At 42.2% G+C, this 23,739-nt stretch overlaps 1 protein-coding gene across 1 annotated transcript in view; it reads right to left on the bottom strand.

The window, feature by feature from the left end:
- SORCS1 (sortilin related VPS10 domain containing receptor 1) overlaps positions 1–23,739 on the bottom strand; it is a 588,550-nt gene that overhangs the window by 461,405 nt on the left and 103,406 nt on the right. Inside the window, exons 2-3 of the mRNA XM_030204718.1 lie at positions 23,570–23,679; positions 17,261–17,360 (exon numbers count right to left, since the gene is read on the bottom strand). Of these exons, the coding sequence (XP_030060578.1) occupies positions 17,261–17,360; positions 23,570–23,679 (210 nt within the window). The remainder of the gene's footprint in view (positions 1–17,260; positions 17,361–23,569; positions 23,680–23,739) is intronic.

Here is a 23,739-nt window from a genome sequence, read left to right as displayed (position 1 = left end):
TTCTGTAGGACTTTTTACTTCATCGAACTCAAATTAACATTTGGCTTAAGAGAACGGTTCTAATATATTGTTCTGAAACAACTACAGTGTTGTAATCTAGGCTATGTGTTTATTGTGCTGGCTACTCATCTATATCCATTTATTTTAGGAAAATCACATTGGGCTTAAAATGATAGATGGGTAGAAAAAAATGCATATCCTTAAAGAAGTTGCATGTAAATCTCACACTGGAGATATGTCAAGCCACTGATCATGATAAATAGACCTGGAGGCACTTAGACACAAAACAGACTTTTCAGGAGAATACCTTCATCTCCGGAGAGGAACCAGAGAAACCAGTTTACAAACCAAGCCTACAAATATCACAGGAGAATGTGACAGCTAGTCATGTTCCTCTATAAATATTGAAATCTAGGTAGGAACTTCTGAAAGAAAACTTCTTTATATTTGAACAACTGAGGCCGACAAGGTGATGGGAAGAAAAACGACTGGATTCAAATTGGCAAGAAGAATCCTTGCTGTGAAAACTAATGGGAGACTGTTTAAGATGCATTGGGCAGCCAGTGTGTTTTTTCCAGTTTTGATGCTGATAATATAACAATAATGATCTTGCAGTAAACAGTACATTAATCACAGCCTACTGTGTCTGGAAAACGCAGTAATTAAAACTTTATTGCAGCGAAAACACCCAGCTTAAGAATAATAATGTGTGGCTCCACCATGAAAAGACTTATTATGATCCTACTAAAAATAAAACCCTTCCAATTATGATCGCTATAAAGGCTATGCGTGTTGGAAAGGCGCAAGGCAGGCAATCCATAATTTCCATTGATAAAGACGTTAATCATCTGAATAAACAAAAGGAAAATGAAACAATGAAAAGCACTGGAGGTTCATTTATTTTTTTTTACATGACAGCAAGTGTGGAACATTGATTACATTCAGCTACTTGAAAAGAAAAGCCAAGCCACCCATTACAAAATGCTGACATGCAAAAAGTAAAAATCAATTTGAATGTGGGAAAAGCCAGGGACCTTAATCATGCAAAAATATCCAACAAAGTATCCGATGGCAACCCTAGATTATACTGCGCTACCAAGACTCTCAAGATGCATCGCACAACTGAAATGCCCTCCTTGAGAACATTAAGAAGAATTCCAACGCATATCATTAGGCAGAGCTGGGTTGATGTACGTGATGTAGGTGTGTGCTTTATGTAAATACACGAATGCACATGTAGAGAAAACGCATGCATTGATATCTGTTTTGGAGAGGATGTAAATGCGTCCGAGAGCATTTCTGCACTACTAAAGAAAACCCCGAGGCCCTATTTAATACAAACTTAAAATAGGCACTTTTTTGAAAATGTTTCAGATACTCTATTATGAAATTACCCCCACAACATGATGTGGCCAGGGGTGGAGAACTGGTGGAAGAGAATGGGCTTGGTGCTTGCACATATATCTTATGGCTTCCATAACTACTACTACTACTACTACTTATCATTTCGATAGCACTACTAGACGTACACAGTGCTGTACACTTGAACATACCTTGCGAAGGATGTTAAAAAAATGGAAGCGGTACAAAGAAAAGCTACGAGGATGGTATGGGAGTTGCGTTCCAAGACGTATGAAGAGAGACTTGCTGACCTGAACATGTATACTCTGGAGGAAAGGAGGAACAGGGGTGATATGATACAGACGTTCAAATATTTGAAAGGTATTAATCCGCAAACGAATCTTTTCCGGAGAGGGGAAGGCGGTAGAACGAGAGGACATGAAATGAGATTGAAGGGGGGCAGACTCAGGAAAGATGTCAGGAAGTATTTCTTCACGGAGAGGGTGGTGAACGCTTGGAATGCCCTCCCGCGGGAGGTGGTGGAGATGAAAACGGTAACGGAATGCAAGCATGCGTGGGACAGGCATAAAGGAATCCTGTGCAGAAGGAATGGATCCACAGAAGCTTAGCTGAAATTGGGTGGCGGGGGGAAGAGGGGTTGGTGGTTGAGAGGCTAGGATGGGGGAGGGCAGACTTATACGGGGTCTGTGCCGGAGCCGGTGATGGGAGGCGGGACTGGTGGTTGGGAGGCGGGAAATACTGCTGCACAGACTTATACGGTCTGTGCCCTGAAAAAGACAGGTACAAATCAAGGTAAGGTATACACATATGAGTTTATCGTGGGCAGACTAGATGGACCGTGCAGGTCTTTTTCTGCCGTCATCTACTATGTTACTATGTTACTATGTATAAAGAGACAGTCCCTGCTCGACAGAGCTTACGATCTAATTAGGACAAACAGGACAAGTAAGGGATAAGGGTTAGGACAGACAGGACATATCGGGGATAGGGGACAGTTGAAGGTTTAGGTTTAGGAGTTAAAAGCAGCATCGAAGAGGTGGGTTTTTAGCCTAGATTTGAAGATGGCCAGAGATGAGGCTTGGCGTACCAGCTCAGGAAGTTTATTCCAGGCATACGGTGCAGCAAGATAGAAGGAACGGAGTCTGGAGTTAGCGGTGGAGGAGAAGGGTGCAGATAAGTGAGATTTGCCCATTCATCATTGCTTACTTAGACTCCAACCATATAAATGAAAACATATTTATGAAAAAAAATATATGAAAAAAGAATTTATATATTTTTTTTTATTTATGTGGTTATATTCTTTTGATTCGTTTTCATTTATTTTTTTAGCTTGTTTCTTTGAATATTTACCAGGGCTGAATGCATAAATTCATAATGACAATTTTACCGAAGGGTTGATATTCAAACTGTTTTAACGGGCCATAAATGCCTCCTGGCCAGTGAAATCACCTGTTCAAATGTGAAGCGCTGCGTATGTCCGGTAACGCTATAGAAATGATAAGTAATAGGTGATTATGGATTGTATGATGTTATTTTTCTCTTTTCCCTGCAGACTTTCTGACCGACTGATCCTGATGCAGCTAACGAAATGCTGGCCATCGTTGGTCACGGTCATAATTTTTCAGCATAACTGGAAGAAAGAGACTCCACAGCTAGGGGAGGTTTTTTTTGCCAACGATGAAGAAGCCCTGCTCTTTCAGCTGTTAGCTGGGAAGTTCTTGAGGCTTTTTCCTCCCCGTTTATTATTAACCAGTATAATTTCATTGCTTAGAAACGTACATATAAAATATTCAAAGAAGCCAATTTATGAGCATAACTCTCAAAGTTAGGAGATCTCAGCAGAGCAATGGGGCAGTCTAAGGGGTACTGCAGTGGACTTCACATAAACGTTCCCAGGTACATATCACAAAACTCCCTTATTTGTATGGTGAGCCCGCCAGGAACAGAGAAAAGTATATTGTACTTCACTGCCCATCACTATAATATCCCTCAAACTTGTAGGTATCACCTATATGTAGATAGATCAGGTATTTAGTAGTTTTGGAGGGCTCACAAAGTTCCACCACAAGTGCACCAGTTAGAATGGGATATGAGCCTGGGTCCCCTTCTCTAAAGTCCACTGCACTGACCACAAAGCTACTCCAGGGACCTGCTTGCTGGTCTAATAGAACTGGCCATAACATCTGAAGCTGTCATAGAAGCTGGTATGTACTGTCACTGTCACATTTCGGGGGGATGAGATGAGGTCTGTGACCACGATGGGAGTAAGGGGGTTTATGCCTTAATCCCTCCAATTGTCATTTGGTCATTTTACGGCGCCTTTTGGTCACTTACTCATAATTGAAACGTCTAGCCAAAAATGTCTTAATTTTGTCTGAGATGTTTTAGTTTTGTTTCATTATTACAGAAAAACATCTGTCTTTTGGTGCCACCCATGTCCCGCCCAAAACATGCCCCAACAAGCCCCCTTGAAATCTGGACAAACTGTTGAGAAAAACGCCTAAAATCGGAGTGTCAAAAATCGCAACTTGGACTTTTTGAGAGAAAAACAACCATCTACCACCACCTTATGACATTTTTTTGGATTTTCTTTTGGGTGGGGGGAGGAATGAGCTCCTATACCCCGGATTCTATATATCACACCTAGCATTTCACACCAAAATCCAAGCATAACAACACACATAACTTAATTGGCTTAACAAGCCAATCAGCATTGTTAACTTTGCTTAACAAGCAATAATAAGCAGTAATTGGCAATAATTCGAATTTACGCACACAGCTCCCTAAGCCTACGCTGTAATGCACTGTGCCTAAATTTTAAAGCACTTAGGCAAAAAGAGGCATGGTTATAGGCGGGGAAATGGGCGTTTTGTGAGTGTTCTAAAATTTATGTGTGTATTGCTATAGAATATGGCCCACTATGCTTATTTATTTATTTATTTATTTAGATTTTGCTCACACCTTTTTCAATAGTAGCTCAAGGTGAGTTACATTCAGGTACACTGGATATTTCTCTGTCCCAGGAGGGCTCACAACCTGAGGCAATGGAGGGTTAAGTGACTTGCCCAGGATCACAAGGCTGAAGCAATGGAGGGTTAAATGACTTGCCCAGGATCACAAGGAGCAGTAGTGAACTGACCACCTCTGGATTGCAAGACTGGTGCTCTAACCACTAGGCCACTCCTCCACTCCAGAATCTTGCTATTCTTTGGGGTTCTACATGGAATGTCGCTACTCTTTGAGATTCTGCATGGAATCTTGTCACTCTTTAAGATTCCAGAATCTTATTTATTTAGATTTTGCTCACACCTTTTTCAATAGTAGCTCAAGGTGAGTTACATTCAGGTACTCTGGGTATTTCTCTGTCCCAGGAGGGTTCACAATCTAAGTTTGTACCTGAGGCAATGGAGGGTTAAGTGACTTGCCCAAGATCACAAGGAGCAGCATTGGGATTTGAGCTGGCCACCTCTGGATTGCAAGACTGGTGTTCTAACCACTAGGCCACTCCTCCACTGCTCCTCCCAAATCTACGTGCTGAAATTTATGCCACATTTTCATTGGTGTAAATGAATGTGTATAGTTTTAGGCACTAGGATATCAACTAAGCACATTCTATATACTGTGCCTAAATCTTACAGAATGCACTTAGGTGGAAATGTTTTCCACATGGATTTTTTTAAGCATCATATATAGAATCTGGTCCTATATGTCTCAGTGCAATCCTTCAGGCTACTCCTTTATGTGACATGGTAAAGTTGGTGGGCGCCCTGCTCTTTTATCCAATACTTCCCTTCCTATTAGAGAATGTGTGTGTGTGTGTTTTTTTTTTTGGTTACCTGCTCTTGCTTGTGTGCTCTTTGGATTCCCTCTGTCGTGTACCATGGATTTAAATATAGAGTTTGGTACATTGAGATCAACTGCCCTTTGGATATCATGTAAGTCAAGAGACTTACAACACGAACCATTCACTAAAGACTTAATACCTAAAATGCATCAGAACAAAGTAACACTGATTTCTCCAATCTGATTACTTTAATTTATATTAGCAATATTGAACGTTTTACATGGACTATTCTATTTTTATGCACCTGCTACAAAATTATCTATCTCTCCTAATTCACTTGATTTTTTTATCTTTCATTTCTAATTTAAGTGATATTTTGATGTACCTTGATCGTACCACTCCTTTGTATTATAATTCCGTTAATGGTGACCACCATTGCGGCATAATGTAAGCCACATTGAGCCTGCAAATAGGTAGGGAAATGTGGGATATAAATGCAGCAAATAAATCAATAAATAAGAATTTGTTTTACCCAAGGACATTGCATGAATTTTCAGAATTTTAAGTCTGTAATACTTTTACCTTAAAACAGCGGAAGGAAAAATACCTACAGACTCTAGCACCTCCTTTTACAGTGAGTATTCAACATACAAAACAAGCTTCTACCCCTGTCCTACCTGGACTCCAGTTCTGTGGTCTGTATAAAAATTGCACAAGAATCACTTTTCAAAGTACTTTACGGAACTCCATTAATGCGGCACCGTGGCCTAAGATATTACAAAAACATGTTAACTGTACTCTGTCTGCAGTTCTGCAAATGTCATCCTGCACTGTGATTGATGACACAGGCCACAAGGAATCTCTGGACATGAATCTTCATCAAGATATCACATGTGGCTGCTTGTTTTATTTATGAGATAAATCAATGCAGCGCTTTTTAAACTGCTGTTTAGCAGTCAGAATAGCTTATTTTCTTAAAAAGATATTTGCTGTAGCCTGTGTCCCAGAAGAGGATTGCAAACTAACATAGGTGTAGTTGGAAAACTGACACTGCACATCTTGAAGCATTTTGGAATGGTTGTTATTTCTTATGACAACTGCTTTACTGCTGTTGTGTTCCTGCCTTGAGCTCTTACAAACGGAAATGTAGAAATATGAGAACGAAATAAAAACGACGAAACAGAAAAAGGTAGATAAAGACCACGTGGCCTATCCAGTCCGCCTATCCATACCATCTACTCTCCTTCCTCTCCTTTAGAGATTCTATATGCTTGTCTCAAGCTTTCTTGAAATCAGAAACAGTCTCCACCACCTCCAGCAGGAGTCCACTCCACAATATTTCATTAGGTTACTCTTGAGGCTCTCCCCTTCCACCGTCATCCTATGCCCCCAGTGCTTCCTTTAGTTGAGAGATTTGCCTCCTGTGCATTTATATCATGGATTATTTAAACATCTGTTTCATATAAGCACGCAAATATGGAACGCACTACCAAAGGCCATAAAATCAACTCACGACCTAACAATCTTCCGAAAACTACTGTAAACCAACCTATTCAAGAAGGCATACCACAACGACCAATCCTAAATAAATATAATTAGCCACCCCGGAAATAGATGAAAATGAACTCGCAGCACCAGATCTAACCTCTTGCTACCACTCATAAAGCAACACAATTCACACCACCACTTTAGCTTTCATGCCGGAACGAAGTGTATCGCTCATGCCGGAAATGAACTCTCTATATCTGATTATTTAATTTACTTTTTAACTCATTGAGTAATGTCATTGCAATACCTCTTTGTATTTTATTGCACTATTCTTCTGTTTTAATGTAATACCACCTGTAACTCTCTACCAGAAAATGGCGATCAACATCACGGCATAATGTAAGCCACATTGAGCCTGCAAATTGGTGGGAAAATGTGGGATACAAATGCAACAAATAAATAAATAAATAAATATCTCCCCTCTCCAGCCTTTCTCCAAAGAATACATATTGAGATCTTTAAGTCTGTTCCCATGGGCTTTATGACGAAGACAACTGATCATTTTAGTTTGTAAGAAGATAGCAGTTAGCATAGGTGTACAGTGTACAATAGCCATTACCTGGACCTGTGCTAATGGCTACTGTACACTACAACCAGCCCAGTGTGGTAAAAATCCTCAACTAGCTGGTCAGTGTAGGCAGAGGAAGGAGCTGGGGGGGGGGGGGGGGTTCTTGGGTGGTGATGGGGTTTGGCCGACAGTGACAGCTACTGCATGGGATGTTACCACGCGCTAGCTGTCCGGACAGCTGATAGCATGGGTGCCCCAACCACCACCTCAAGAGGTGGCAATAAAATACAGCAGCGCTACTGGCAGTCAAGAAGCACATCAATTGCCCTATATCATAGTTAAACAAAAAAGAATGCGTGTCAAGAGAATCCCATCATCTACCCAGCCCTATCCCCCTCCCATACACATACAATCTGGGGCCCTTTTACTAAGCTGCGTAGGCGCTTACACGTGGCCAATGCACATCAATTTACAGTTACCGCATGGCCCTTGCGGTAATTTAATTTTTGACATGCGTCTGCTACACACGCCGGAAAATAATTTTTACTTTCTGGTGCGCGGCAGAAACCGGGCGGTAATCGTCATTCTATGCACGCCGTGACGTTTAGTCCAGATGGGCTGGACTGGAGACGGAGCAAACTTCCTTGGGCGGGCCTCGGGAGAGAGGTGGAGATGACGCAGTGGGAGGAGACGACGCAGTGAGCGAGGCAGCGAACGCGGCATAAGTGGAAGGTGCATGCCGGCGACACCCCCCCTACTGGCTGCAGAGCCGAACAGCCAATGCGATGGCTGCCTGGGCTGCGATTGCTTGTTTTTTTTTTCTTTTTCTGTTTGTAGTGGCCACGAAGGATGAAGGGAAAGTGGCTGGGCGCGCGTGCCAACAGAGAGGGCTCTGCGTACCCTCTCTGGCACACATGCCATAGGTTCGCCATCACTGCCCTAGGTGATAAAACGAAGGGCTGAACCACAGCCCGAGAGCCATAAATCTGAACTTGCCTTCAATCAATATGCTGTTCAAAAATCTCTCCTCACCTCATAAAACCTTCCTAAAGTTGACTAGTTTAAAGGTCACTTAAGTCCTGCATGCCCTCTTCAATAAAGTGGTGAAACAAACCACACAATATTGTGACTAGTCACACGGAAATGTCTTATCAACATTGTTCACTAAAACAAAAATAATTTTTTTGGGTGTGAAAAATTTGGATAAAAAACTACTACTACTACTTAACATTTCTAGAGCGCTACTAGGGTTACGCAGCGCTGTACAGTTTAACAAAGAAGGATAGTCCCTGCTCAAAGGATTTTACAATCTAAAGGATTGTAAACTCCTTTGAGCTTACAATCTAAAAAAGATTAAAGAGATTAATAAGGAAGGGGTTTTTTTGCCAATGAGGAAGAGATTTTTTTGATCTGTTCAGCTCTGTAAATCACTTTAAATTTTGAGCTTTTTCAGGCCTTTTCCTTCCTTATATGAACATTTTCATATTGTGGATTTTTGTTGATTTCTTATCAACATTAGTCTTACATTAAATATTCAAGGAGCCGACACTTATCTTTCAGAATTGTAGCAGGCAGCTGCTTGACAGAGTTTCTGTTTCGATTAGACTCTTCCTCAGGAGCAGTCCACCATAACACAGACATATTCGATGCAACCCATGCAAACATTAATGCGCAACCAGAAAAAAATATAATTGAAAAGTACCTCATGTATAGCCAAACTACAGTGGGCTTAGCACACGGGAAAGATCTGTGTAAGGGTGCATTAAACTCATTGACTCAGGCAGCTTAGTAAAAGGGCCCCAAAAAGATTTAGACGCCCTTTTACTGAGCCGCACTAAAAAAAAGTGTCTGGCGCTGTTGCAGCAAGTGGGCTTTTCCATGCACTGCGGACACTTTTAGCATGGCGGTGACCATTAAAGACACATTTCCATATTTTTCTTTAATGGTCACATGTTAATTTCTCAATTACCATGTGGCCATTATCGTGGTAGCCCTTACCGACAACTACTGTGTAGGTGCTAAGGGTTTCCCCGCTAATCCCAAGGTAATTAGGCAGCACGCGGCAATGTGCTTGTGCTATCCGATTAACACAGGGCACGTCCTACTGTCCACCCATAATCATGCCTTCCGTGCTGAAAAATAATATATATTTTTTAGCACGTTATTAGAGCGCGTTAAGGAGCACACTACCGCGGGGACACCTCAGCGCACCCCTCGGCAGTGCTTTTTGCAACGGCTTAGTAAAAGAGCCTCTTAGATGGAGTGGGACACAACTGGGATTTTAGTATACTTTTATTGTCTCTATGCCACGCTACTAATTATAATTACTATTATTGCTAATTATACCTATTGGCTGGCTATTTTGGACTATAACAAAACTGGTCTTTCATGAGAAGGAAGTATATCTTTTTTTTTTTTAAGATTGTAAAAGGAATTCATGCTATAATGTGATGCCATTGTAAAAGCAACATTAAGCTTCCACATTCTGGACAACTCAATATGACCCTAATTAGGAAATCGGGCAACTCTAGAAAAGCAGAATTATAGTAGACAAGCCAATTGTAAGACTGATCTTAGATTCGGTCGCTGATGGAAAAATGCTTCAATCTTCTACAAGTTTACATTTTCCAAAACGTTGCAGCAACTCTCCACATCTTGCTTACGTCTTTTAAGACATCTCTGTCATCTACCAGGTTTTGTCAGGTTCTTTGAGTAGCAGAAGCCTTTTGATACCCAAATAACTTTTTGGAGATATAAAATTCATATTTCATTCGGACAATGTCATCTTACAGCAAGAGAAATTATGTACTCCCACTCTCTGTTAACTTTATTGATTTTTTTTTACCTTGATTTTAAGGACATTCTATGTCCCAAAATGTTTTCAAATGTTACTCTTTCAAAAAGGTGTCCTTGAGATCTACAACTGAAAAAACTTCATTCATTCATACTCATTAATGCAGAAGGTGAAATCTAAGACAGCCCATATTTATGATCTTTTAACCTTTCACAAACACTTCGTATTTTATCTCTTCAGATTAAGAAATGGATTGGCTTAAGCAGGTGTTTGATTATTTATAGCATGTCCCTAAACATACTCACTGTACCCACTGCTCTATCTTATACTCCCTACCCACTCCAAAGACTCATTGAACTTCAAATGGAATAAAAGTAGCTTTGGTCCAATAATCAAAATCCAAGTTCTAATAGTACTTATTTATTTATTTGGATTTATTTGCCTCCTTTTTTAAGAAATTCACTCAAGGTGTTATACAGTAAGAATAGATCAAACATGAGCAATAGGCAATTACAGCAATAAAAATATTCAAATAACAATACAAAGTATGGCATAGTATATACTACTTACAATGTGAACTCAATACATAATAGAACATTTTAATTGATAGTGAAGGGAATAAGCAAAGATGGACCATATAGAGCCCTGTTAACTAAGCCATGTTATAGGCACGTTAGCATTTTTAATGTATGCTAACCATGTGCGCATGTTAACAGTATACACGCCTACAATATCCTTATAGGCACCTACACGATTAGCACATGCGCTAATTGTATATGTGTTAAAAACATTAGCGTGCCTAAACAGGGCCCATAGATAGGTAAGAGAGTAAGAAGACTTCGAAAATAAGGTGACTAATTTAAAGAAAGTTGCACATGAGGTCAGAGAGATGGTTAAATATTACCTCAGCTAGGATTGGAGTGGATAACATGCTAATTTTATAATTAAGATGTCTTACCCTGCACCTTGAGATACACAGCACCCTTACTCGTACCATATGATAATAAAGCGATATACAATACACACACTTGATCTTCATCTGTACTTTGCTATTTGTAAGAAACAGACCATAGAGGTCTGTCTGGCACAGGCCTCAGTTCCTTAATCCACACCTGTTTCTTTTGCCATTTGGGGGAAAGAGACTGTAAAAGTCGGTCCAGCATTAGCCTTAGTTCCCTGATCCACATCTGTCTTTTGCCATTTATGGGTCACAGACCATAAAAGTCATCCGGCACTGGCCTTATTTCCTAACTACTCTTCTCCATCAAAATACCTCAACAGCCTTGGTTTGTTACCATCCTCCTATTTAGGCAACCCTTGTGCTTATCCCATGCATTTATTAAAATTCCTTCACTGTTTTTGACCCCACTACCTCTCCTGGAGAAGGGTGTCGCAAACATCCACTACCCTCACTATGAAAAGTATTTCCTGACATTACATCTAACTCTACTGCCCTGCAGCCTCCGATCACGTTCTCTAGTCCTAGTGGATGAGTTGTGTAATGGTTAGTGCAACAGTTGGGAAACTGCAGTTCACTTAACTCTCCATTGTCCCAGGTACAAATAAGTACTTGTATATACTATGTAAACTCCTTTCAGTACCCTTCTCCACCACCGCCAACTCCAGGCTCCGCCCTTTCTGCCTCACCTCACCCCATGCCTGGAATAAACTCCCTGAGCCCATACGCCAGGCCCCCTCCCTGCCCTTCTTCAAAGCCTTGCTCAAAGCCCACCTCTTCAATGTCGCCTTCGGCACCTAACCACCATACCTCTATTCAGGAAATCTAGACTGCCCCAACTTGACATTTCGCCCATTAGATTGTAAGCTCCTTTGAGCAGGGACTGTCCTTCTTTGTTAAACTGTACAGCGCTGTGTAACCCTAGTAGCGCTCTAGAAATGTTAAGTAGTAGTAGTAGTAAACCGCTTTGATTGTAACCATAAAAAGGTTGTATATCAAGTCCCGTCCTCTTTCCACATCTCAGGGAGAGGCTCGTTTCAAATGCTTAAATGTCTGTATCACATCTAACTTGCCAGTATTTATGTTGTTTCTTGTTTTCTTCATTCAAATACTTCTTCCATTTTATGAAAATGCTCTTTTGGATAAATAGCCTATTTCACCTCATCTTTTAATCATTATCCTGATCTTAACAGAGCATCTCACACAGGGGTCCTTTAACAGAACAGCGGTCAGCCCAACGCAGGCTTGCCGCTCGCTATTCTGGAATACCCTGGCCGCCAGCAGTAGTTCTGGGTCAAGCACATACCATTTCTGAGGGAAACCCCCAGCCCCTCGTAAATGGTTAGTGTGATGGTAACCCAGCAGTAATTGGGCATTGCTGCCCGGTTACTGCCGGAACCATTACTGCCACCCAGTGGCGATCCTAGGTCGGCTGCCAACTGGGGAGGATCGCTGTGCGCACCCCCTCCCCCCGGGTGCAGCGGCATCCATCCCCCCAGGGTGCAGCATGACACCCCCCCCCCCGGCGCAATGACACCCCCTTCCCTAGCGCATCAAGCCCCCCCCCCAGCACAATGACACCCCCCTCCCCGGTGCATCAAGCCCCCCCCAGGGTGCATTCTTGGCTGCTGGAGGGTGCAGAGAGCAGCCGTGCGCCTGTTGGCTCCACTGGCTCCCTACTCCCTCTGCCCTGGAAAAGGAAGTAACCTGTTCTGGGGCAGAGGGAGCAGGGAACCAGCGGAGCCGACAGGCGCGCAGCTGCTCTCTGCACCCTCCAACAGCGTGCACCCGGGGCGGACCGCCCCCACTGCCCCACCCTTGCTATGCCACTGCTGCCACCTCAATAGGTGGTGGTAAGGGCTCCCTGCTGCATAGCCACATGGTTAGAGTTTTCTTACCACATAGCTATTTTAGTTTTAGGGCTTTTTTACCCACTGCAGTAAAAAGGGCCCTGGCAAACAGGAAAAATGGACCCCACTGCTACAGCAGGGCTCTTTTCCCGCAGCTTGGTAAAAGGAACCCACAATGTCTTATCAGGAAGCTAAACCCAGTATTTCATTACCAGTGCAGACTCCTGCTCTTAATCCATTTATTCTTGCCGCATAAGTGTGCCCGAGTGCCCAACGCACACTAGAATGGAGTTACTGCACGGCAACCCATGGCCCTTGCTGTAATTTCATTTTTGATGTGCGTCCGCTAAGCGCGCCCAAAAAATATTTTTTATTTTCTGGCACGCATAGGTCATTACCGCCAGGTTACTACGTGAGACTTTACCACTAGGTCAATGGCGGACATAAGTACATAAGTAATGCCACACTGGGAAAAGAGCAAGGGTCCATCGAGCCCAGCATCCTGTCCACGACAGCGGCCAATCCAGGCCAAAGGCACCTGGCAAGCTTCCCAAACGTACAAACATTCTATACATGTTATTCCTGGAATTGTGGATTTTTCCCAAGTCCATTTAGTAGCGGTTTATGGACTTGTCCTTTAGGAAACCGGCCAACCCATTTTTAAACTCTGCTAAGCTAACCGCCTTCACCACTTTCTCCGGCAACGAATTCCAGAGTTTAATTATACGTTGGGTGAAGAAACATTTTCTCCGATTTGTTTTAAATTTACTACATTGTAGTTTCATCGCATGCCCCCTAGTCCTAGTATTTTTGGAAAGCGTGAACAGACGCTTCACATCCACCTGTTCCACTCCACTCATTATTTTATATACCTCTATCATGTCTCCCCTCAGCCGTCTCTTCTCCAAGCTGAATAACCCTAGCCTCCTTAATCTTTCTTCATAGGGAAGTCGTCCCATCCCCGCTATCATTTTAGTTGCCCTTCTCTGCACCTTTTCCAATTCTACTATATCTTTCTTGAGATGCGGCGACCAGAATTGAACACAATACTCAAGGTGCAGTCGCACCATGGAGCGATACAACGGCATTATAACATCCTCACACCTGTTTTCCATACCTTTCCTAATAATACCCAACATTCTATTCGCTTTCCTAGCCGCAGCAGCACACTGAGCAGAAGGTTTCAGTGTATTATCGACGATGACACCCAGATCCCTTTCTCAGTCCGTAACTCCTAACGTGGAACCTTGCATGACGTACCTATAATTCAGGTTCTTTTTTCCCACATGCATCACCTTGCACTTGCTCACATTAAACGTCATCTGCCATTTAGCCGCCCAGTCTATTGACGTGAAGAAAAAGACCAGTTAAAACTGATCTCAACAATCTTAGAGGGTCTTTTATTAAGGCGCGCTCATGTTTTTGGCTCGCGCTAAAACTGTGGGTGCGCTAAACGTTAGAGATGCCAATGCATTCTTATGGGTGTCTCTCTAACATTTAGCGCACCAACAATTTTAGCACGCGCTAAAAATGTGAGCGCACCTTAGTAAAAGACGCCCTTAAAATCTAAAGATGTAGTTTCAGACCAATGATTGAAAAGCTCCGACTGTAACCCACTTAACCCTCCATTGCCCCACGTACAAATACGTACCTGTATATACTATGTAAACTGCTTTGAAGTTGCCAAAACCACCAAGTCCCATTCCCTTTCCCTTTCCCTATTCCAGGGTTAAGCAGTGGATTTTCCTAAGTCCATCTTAATAATGGCTTACGGACTTTTCATAAGTACATAAGCACTGCCACACTGGGAAAAGACCAAAGGTCCATCAAGCCCAGCACTCCCCTCCCCCCCCCCCCCCCGACAGCAGCCAAAATTTAATAACGATCAATGGACTTTTCCTTCAGGAATCTGTCCAGACCCCCTTTAAACTCAGCAAGGCCAGCTGCCGTCACTACCTTCTCTGGCAATGAGTTCCAGAGTCTAACCACGCGCTGAGTAAAGAAAAACGTTCTTCGATTTGTTTTAAACCTACCACATTCTAATTTCATCTTGTGTCCCCTGGTTCTATTATTGTTAGAAAGCGAAAACAAACGCTTCACATCTGTCCGCTCTACCCCACTCATTATTTTGTAGACCTCTATCATATCACCCTTCAGCCGCCTTTTCTCCAGGCTAAAGAGTCCTAACCTTCTTAACCTCTCCTCATAAGGTAGTCGTCCCATCCCTTTTTTTAAAACCCTACTAAAGGAACTGCTTTTGCCACATTCTCTGGAAACTAATTCCAGACTTTAATTGCACATTGAGTGAAGAAATATTTTCTCCAATTTGTATTAAACCTACTACTTAGTAGCTTTATTACATGTGCCCTAGTCCTAGTATTTTTGGAATGAATAAACAAGTAATTTACTTCTACTGTTCTACTCCACTCCTACTTGGATCCTCTATATGGCTTCTTCCCACATCCTTCTTCATCTCAGTGACCCCCAGCAGCAAATAAAAAGGAAATAAAACATCAGCACACGACCTCTGGACTAGTGCCCCCTCCTTCCACAGGCTTCCTGTTACTATGGAAACCTATAGAAGGAGCTGGGTCATTGCAAGGCCTATGAGCGCTTGCTGGCGCTTTTGTTTCGGTCACTGCTGCTGTAGTCACTCCCAAATCACCGCTGACTGGGAGATTTTTCAGAACCACGACAGAGGCAGACCAGATGCCTTTAAAATTTGACACTGAGGGTTGTCTCCATTGTTGCCGTACCCAAATCCTGTCCTGGTCATCTGCAGCAACCATGCCTAAAGCTAGGAGGACTTTTCTATTGGTATCAAAGTTGATTGTACCGTGAACTGTTTTAAACTTTGTAGTAAAAAAACACTCTATCTACATGTGCATCACCTAAACACCGATAATTATATTTTGTCAGGATTGTACTGATTTATACAGCAGCCACTAAAGTACCGTAATTCAAATCCATGCTGTGCTGTCCAGAGTCTCCATTATTTTCTTCAAAAACATCACAGTGGCTCTGGTTAACACACACTTTTTTCTTTTCTTTACATTTCCTCGTCAGGATACACGCATGATTAAAAGCTTTCGCCTTGCTGAAAGGCACTGCCCTGTAATATTTTGTCACAACCGGTTCTGTTGACTGCAGCTTACTATTGCGGGCAGCTAATAAGCAATTTATTTATTTATTTATTTATTTACGGTTCATTTCTACCCCACATTTTCCCACAAATGCAGACACAATGTGGCTTCCACGAATTACAAAAGTTAAAAGATACAATACATGAATTTAGCAATAGAATAAGGATAAAACGTTAGCAGCAATTAGGGTGGCTGAACAGTAGAATTACTAATGGAATACACTTGTTCAAAAAGGTACGTTTTCAGCAGCTTCTTGAAAAGAAGGTGGTCAGTTTACGATTTTAGGTACAAGGGAAGAGCGTTCCAAGTCTTCGGGCTAGAGCAGTGGAAAGTAGAGGCAAAAAGAAGCTTGTATTTAATACCCCTGCAAGATGGGTAATGTAGTTGTAAAAAGGTGCGTGCTGTTGTGATGGCATTTCTAGGCGGGAGATCTATGAGAGGAATCATATATTCTGGAGCTAAGCCGTAGATTATTTTATGTGTCAGAGTGCAGATCTTGAATGTGATTCGTTCTCTCACAGGTAGAATTGTATTTGTTATCCACTGACTGGGCAAACGCCTTTGACGGTACTATGTAAGCCACATTGAGCCTGCAAATAGGAGGGAAAATGTGGGGTACAAATGCAACAAATAAAATAAAATAAATAAGCAATTTATCCAACAATAAGTCCATCTCTCTCACATCATTCATAAAATCCTAATGAGTCCTTTCTCCTCCCCACCTCCCCCAGCAAGCAGTTCAGAAATGATTATGTGCAAGACAGTACCTTCTGTGTTCACCTACAGTAGTAGCAGTAATGCATTTTGGGGTCCTTTTACTAAGGTGCGCTGCAAAATGGGCTGCGGTAGTGTAGACGTGTGTTTTGGGCCTGCGCAGAATCATTTTTCAGCGCACCTGCAAAATATGCCTTTTTAAATTTTTTACTGAAAATAGATGTGCGGCAAAATGAAAACTGCCACGTGTCCATTTTGGGTCTGAGACCTTACCGCCAGCCATTGACCTAGCGGTAAAGTCTCGTGCGGTAACCAGGCGGTAATGAGCTACGCATGCCAAATGCCAATTGGCGCACATAGCTGATGCTCGCCAGAAAATAAAAAATATTTTTCAAGTGCGCATAGCGGACACTCGCCAGAAATGAAATTACCACAAGGGCCACGCAGTAGCCATTCAGTCACTCCATTTTGACGCGCGTTTGGCGCGTGTAGACGCATGCCAGGCTTAGTAAAAGAGTCCTTTTTAGGAATAAAGTTAGTCAACCAAAACAGAAGCCACCTTGGAAATAAGCACATATTTGTATAATTTTGTTGTTTACCTTGCGTTTGTTCGTCGGGCAGACGTAAAGGTAGCTCAAGGTGGTCCTCGGGCCAACTTTCTCATTAAGCTTTTCATAGGTGGTTCCATAATCCGTTGACCTGCAAAGTCAAACTGAAATTTTAATCAGGGCAAATATTTAATAGCGAACTAAGGCACAACTCACTTTGACGCTTTTTAGAGCAGTCGGTGCTTCACTCAGCATCACGACTGTCATGGGGGCTGGAAATGATTTGGACTGTATACACAGTTGCTTAATTGTTGTTTTCACATTTGGTTTTATGACCAAGCAGAATGCAAATAGCTCAGAAATATCATGAAATCTGTGTTTTCTGTTCAAAATGTGCACTCGTTAATGTTGTATTCAGTCTAATTCAGTGGAATATTGTAAAGAAATTACACATAAGGAGAAAAATGTCCGTCGATCTATCCAGGGGTAGAATAACTCACCAAAAAAACTTACGGAACCAAATTTGGCATGGGGGGAACAATCACATCAAGTTTGAAAATGGGACTAATTGGACCACAGATTTCAGAGAAATAAAGTCCCCCAAGAAATAGCCCAACATAATTCTATGAGAGAGGCAGATTCAGTAGCTGCAGCCCAGAAACATTTATACACTGAAAGATAGCAATTAGGGAATTGCTCATTTCAAACTTTCCATCTCCTCCCATCTTTTCTCCTTGTATCACATATACCCAGAGTTAACCCATACACACATGCATGCACCCCTCCTCCTCCCTGCCCCTCCCTGTTGTCACACACATGCCTTGATGGGCTGGTTTTTAGTGATTTAGATGTATATTTCACTTTATTTGTGAAACCAAGTGATTGAACTATATAGCTTTCTTAAGTGTTACTAAACATACAGCTCAAAAAGGACATGGTTAGTGCTCTGTTTGTAGGCTGTCTTAGGTTGCAGGCATTCTAAAATCCCTAAGCAGGTTGGGATTCCCGGGCCTTACTTTACCCATCATGGCCACCCAATCATCAGCACTAAGAAGTGGATAGTAAGTACGAGAGACACTAGTAAGGGGAGTCTGGTTGTTCAAGATTGCCAATGGTGTAACTAAGAATAGGCTGAAGACAACAGATAGGGCTTCCATCACAGAGTACAACGGTAGCAACATTTCCTATGGGTAATTCCCATAAACCTTTACAATTATAAAACTCCAAAGGAAGAGAATGGGGTTTGGTAGTACCTATCCTTACCAAACGAGTTTTAAACGTTGACTGTGAGGCAGGAGGCACGTTAGCTTCTTTGAAAACAGTAAAGCAAAGGATTTGCAAAATTTGTCATTGTTGTTATCACTCTGGGGTAACTTTATCATGCCTATGGTACCATCGTAATCGGTGTCAAGGTCTAAGGGAAACGGAGCCACAGTAGGCTCTGTTCATACAGCGGTAATCTACTTCTAATTCTGACCACGATATTAGGAGTGATAAATACGCCCTAAAGAAATACAATACTGACGCCTATTGATCGACCCGTGTAGTTGGCTAGTACTGGTGAAGAATAGCAATACCTATGGTTTGGGATAGAGGCACTATCCCTCAAATTCTATATAGTGTGACTTAAGTTGCATGCGCAAATCCAGTCATATTTATTTATTTGTTGCATTTGTATCCCACATTTTCCCACCTATTTGCAGGCTCAATGTGGCTTACAATATTCCGCCCTGGTTATTGCCATAGCAGAGTAAAGATACAATTAATAATTACAGAAGTATATATGTAACAAATGAGATAAAGCATTAGTTTATCTTCTCGCACTTTCCTCAACCTTCATCCACCAAACTGCAAAGGCCTAAAATACAAATCAATGCATGCATCTACCTTTTTCTATACAAGCACGCAGCTCTGGAACGCGTTGCCACGCAACCTGAGAACTGTCTACGAACTGACAAATTTACACAAACTATTGAAAACCTATCTCTTCGACAAGATATACAACAAAGATCAACACATGTAACTGTATAATCTTGGACTTTCCAGAAATGTTCCTTAATATCTTTTGCTTCAGTACTATCATTTAACCCAAAACTCTGTTAACAATAAATGTATGTTCCCCTCCAATTCCCATATCCACGATGAATTGTAAGCCACATTGAGCCCGCAAAAAAGTTGGGATAATGTGGGATACAAATGCAATAAATAAATAAGTTATAACGGGCTCAATAATAAAATGACAGTTAAAGTTGTAATGCACTAAAGTTCAGGTGATGGGTCATTGTGGTACGTTCTATTGAAGAGATAAGTCTTCAGTGATTTCCGAAAGTTGATTAGGTCGGTAATTATTTTCACATCAAGTGGTAATGCATTCCAAAGCTGCGCTCCTATGTAGGAAAAACTGGATGCATGTATTAATTTATATTTTAGTCCTTTGCAGCTCGGGAAGTGAAGATTTAGGAATGTGCGCGAAGATCTTTTAGAGTTCCTGGTTTGATATGTCAATAAGGTCTGACATGTAGACCGGAGTATCTCCATAAATAACGTTATGAATCAGGGTGCAAACCTTGAACGTGATACGTTCCCTAAGTGGAAGCCAATGCAATTTTTCTCTTAAGGGTGTGGCACTTTTGAATTTTGTTTTTCCAAATATGAGTCTGGCTGCAGTGTTTTGGGCTGTTTGAACACATGTTTGAATGAAATTTGAGCATGCGCCGCGAAGTGCCGTGCACGCTCAGGTTCACTAAAACGAGCATGCATGAGATGTGAGGGAAAGAGCAGGTCAGGCGATGTGGTGGAGACCAAAGCTAGACAACCACTTCAGCTGGCGTGGGTTGGAGACCCCCACCAGCCAAACCAGGGGCCCCAGAGCCAATTTGTGGGGGCCCAGGCCCCCGTGCCCCCCCCCCCCCCCCAAAGCTACACCACTGGTTTGTGTTAGTTTCCATAGGAACACATATGTGTGCAAGTGTTTTTATACAGCAGGCTCACTACCAAAGAAAATATGAGTGGGGAATTTCTATAAATGGTGCTCAAAATTTGGCAACAGAAAAGAAATAGTGCTAAGCGGGATTCTATAAAGGCCATGCATGCTTTATAGAACTGCGCTTTGCGCAGATTCCCACGCTTCACTAAACTTAACTCCAGACTTATGCCTGCTGAAACCTGATATAAATTTTGGCACACAAATTAGGTTCTTGGAGGCAGTATTCTGTAACAAAGTGCGTAACTTTTCAGAATGCCCCCGATACACCCATGCCCCTCCCATGAACTTACCTCCTTTTGAGTTATGTGCTATTAGACATAGGTGCCATCCCTTACAGAATCACCTTATATTCAATTTAACGATAGAGCAGATGCTATGAAGAGAGGGACAGTATATGCCGACGACCTACCCTGACGCAGAGATGAAAAAGGGTCCATATTGGTGGTCTGCATAATTTCAGATAAATGCATAGTATATTTGGGCTCTATCGATTTTATATAAAAGATGTTTGAAAATTTTGAAAAGATTGAAAATTTTGATAAATTGATATTAAAAAGGGATTTAGGAAAAATAGGAGCCAATGAAGAGAAAGGCTTGAGCTGTAACTCACGTGAAACAAGTTGCCACTGATGGCTCTTTTTAGTGTTTAAATTTGAGTTTGGCGCTGGGATTCTAATAATAATGCAGTACAGAAAGCATAGCCAGATCCATATATAGAATGAAACTGTGGAATGCACTACCAAAAGCCTTGAAAATGACGTACGACCACCTAAACTTCCGGAAATCACTAAAAACTAACCTGTTTAAAAAGGCATACCCTACCAATCCAACTTAAATACCTGATCTCTGCAACACAACAAAACTAAAATACGTAATGGACATAACTCTTCCATTGCACGATTCCCTAATGTGGCTGTGCTACATGAACTGTATCTTACCACAACATCACTTTGTATTTGTTCACACCGGAGTCTGCAAACGCCTCTCCGGTACTATGTAGGCCACATTAAGCCGTCAAATAGGTGGGAAAATGTGGGATACAAATGTAACAAATAAATAAATACACAACTTTTAATGGGTGCCAGTTAACATCAATATTTGGTTGCTAGCACTCAATTATTGACATTAATAGGCTCATTAGCCAATGAATTTGCACGCTCATCTTGGAAGCGTGCCCAAGTCTAGGTGTCATACACAGGATCTGGGGGATGGTGCCTGGCTATAGAAGTGCCTCCTATATAGATTAAGCCAATATTCAACACTAGCCAGATAACTTACAGTACCTCTTTAAGTTCAGGGCCATAGAGTGGTGCGTTTAAACTAGGTGAATCAGTGGCATACTCATCCCCTGTCAGACCCTTAAAATCCTCTCAGCTTTAGTCTTTACTTGGGCAGAGGCAGTGGCACTCATAGGATGCCTGCGGCCTGCTCCGGGACTTCCTCTCTGAACTGTCCCGCCCTTCACAGAACAGGAAGTTACATCAGAAGGGGTGGAACGTTTCAGGGAAGAAGTCCCGGAGCAGGCAGCAGGCAGTCTATGAGTGCTGCTGCCCGGGTGAAGACTAAAGCTGAGGGAATTTTAAGGTGCAGTGGGGCGGGAGAGGGGACACAGGGGGTGGTGGCAGGGGCGGGGGCTGACAGAGGTCAGTGGCAGGGGCGACATGGGAGCAGGGAGAGACTGGGGTGGTGGCGGCATGGGGGCAGCACTAGGGGGGGGTAGACGCACCCCCCTGTAAAACATTTCTGGCTACGCTACTGGGGCCATACATTCAGTGGTCTAACTTAGACAAATTGTGCAGTTGCCAATCTGTTTTTAAGATATCTCTGGATATCTATCAGCGGCAGCGAACCCTTTGAACGTTGACCTTAGTGTAACTTTTTCTTCTCCAAAGAACTATCAGAATAGGGCATAATCTGATATTCAAAGGAAAAGCATTAACTCTAATCTAGAGCAACCTCCTGGAATGAAACAAATGTGAAAAGGTTTTCATTACCACCAGTTCATTCCAGTGTGAATAAATTCATTGCGTATAACACCGAGCCATGCGCTGAATCCATAACTATCGTAGCAGTATATTAAGATGCTAAAAATCTAAAATAAGAATTATTTAAAATAAAGTTTGCAAGAATGTAAGCATTTAAGTAACTATTATTATGCATGAGCAGTATAATAAATCAGAGCAACTGACATTTCTATTACAGTATACTAACAATGCAGAATTTAAATAGAACTCTATTTGGTCACCTTCCATCAAGGCAGTAGCTCTAAATGTATTTCTCAGGCTGCAGCAATAGTACAATAGACAACGGGAATCAATAGAGGTATGATCCCTAAAGAACTGATAAATGAACGTTTGATGCTAATAGTGTTAAAGCATTTTGAGGTAGCTTAGTGAATTGATTGACTTCCTGGATAGTAAGGTGGTTATTTTAGAAACTCTATTCTTGCTTTGGACATCTGAAAACTGGCATTTAAACATCCACATTTCATAGATGGCCAAATCCCAATCTTACAAAGGCAGGATATGGACATCTAACCCACCAGTATGGCCAAATGGCAACAGAGCGTGGTCTGAGCATGTTCAGAACTCTGCTGCATGTCTCATATTCCGCCAGAACCGTTATACTCATATCACCCCTCTTCTCAGGTCACTTCACTGGCTTCCGATCAGATACCGCATTCAATTCAAGCTTCTCCTTCTTACCTACAAATGCACTCAGTCTGCTGCCCCTCACTATCTTTCTACCCTCATCTCCCCTTACGTTCCCGCCCGTAACCTCCGTTCACAGGATAAATCCCTCCTCTCAGTACTCTTCTCCACCACCGCCAACTCCAGGCTCCGCTCATTCTGCCTCGCCTCACCCTATGCTTGGAACAACCTTCCTGAACCCTTACGCCAAGCCCCCTCCCTGCCCGTCTTCAAGTCTTTGCTTAAAGCCCACCTCTTCAATGTTGCGTTCGGCACGTAACCCTTACCGTTCAGTGAATCCAGACTGCCCCAATTTGACTGCCCCTATCAGACCGACCGTTCACTTGTCTATTAGATTGTAAGCTCTTTGAGCAGGGACTGTCTCTCTTTGTTAAATTGTACAGCGCTGCGTAACCCTGGTAGCGCTCTAGAAATGTTAAGTAGTAGTAGTAGTAGTAGACTAGGGAGGGCTCAAAATATTGATCTCCAACTCTGATCACAGAAGGAGAAGGGGACATCCAAGTCTAAAAGGAGGAACATCGTTATTTAGACCTGGTATTTGTCACTTCCAGGTTACAGAAGGTTGCTCTGATTGAGCAGTTGTCTACTGGAGATATTAAGGCACCTCTTTAATTTCCCAATGGTTGCTCCCTCTCCTCTGAATGTGAAACTGGCAAGGGATACCAGGCTTTACGATAGCTTTGGGTATTTATGGACATTCTTAACAGAACCACATGCAGGTCTGTTAGTACAGTAGACTGAGAAACAAGGGATCTAGATTCAAACTGTGAACCCTTCAGGGACAAAAAAAATACCTACTTTATCTGAGTATATAAGACACCTGCAAACCTGAA

This window comes from Microcaecilia unicolor, chromosome 5 (genome assembly GCF_901765095.1).
Source record: "Microcaecilia unicolor chromosome 5, aMicUni1.1, whole genome shotgun sequence".
NCBI classification, from domain to species: Eukaryota; Metazoa; Chordata; class Amphibia; order Gymnophiona; family Siphonopidae; genus Microcaecilia; species Microcaecilia unicolor.
This window is presented reverse-complemented; position numbering and strand designations above follow the sequence as displayed.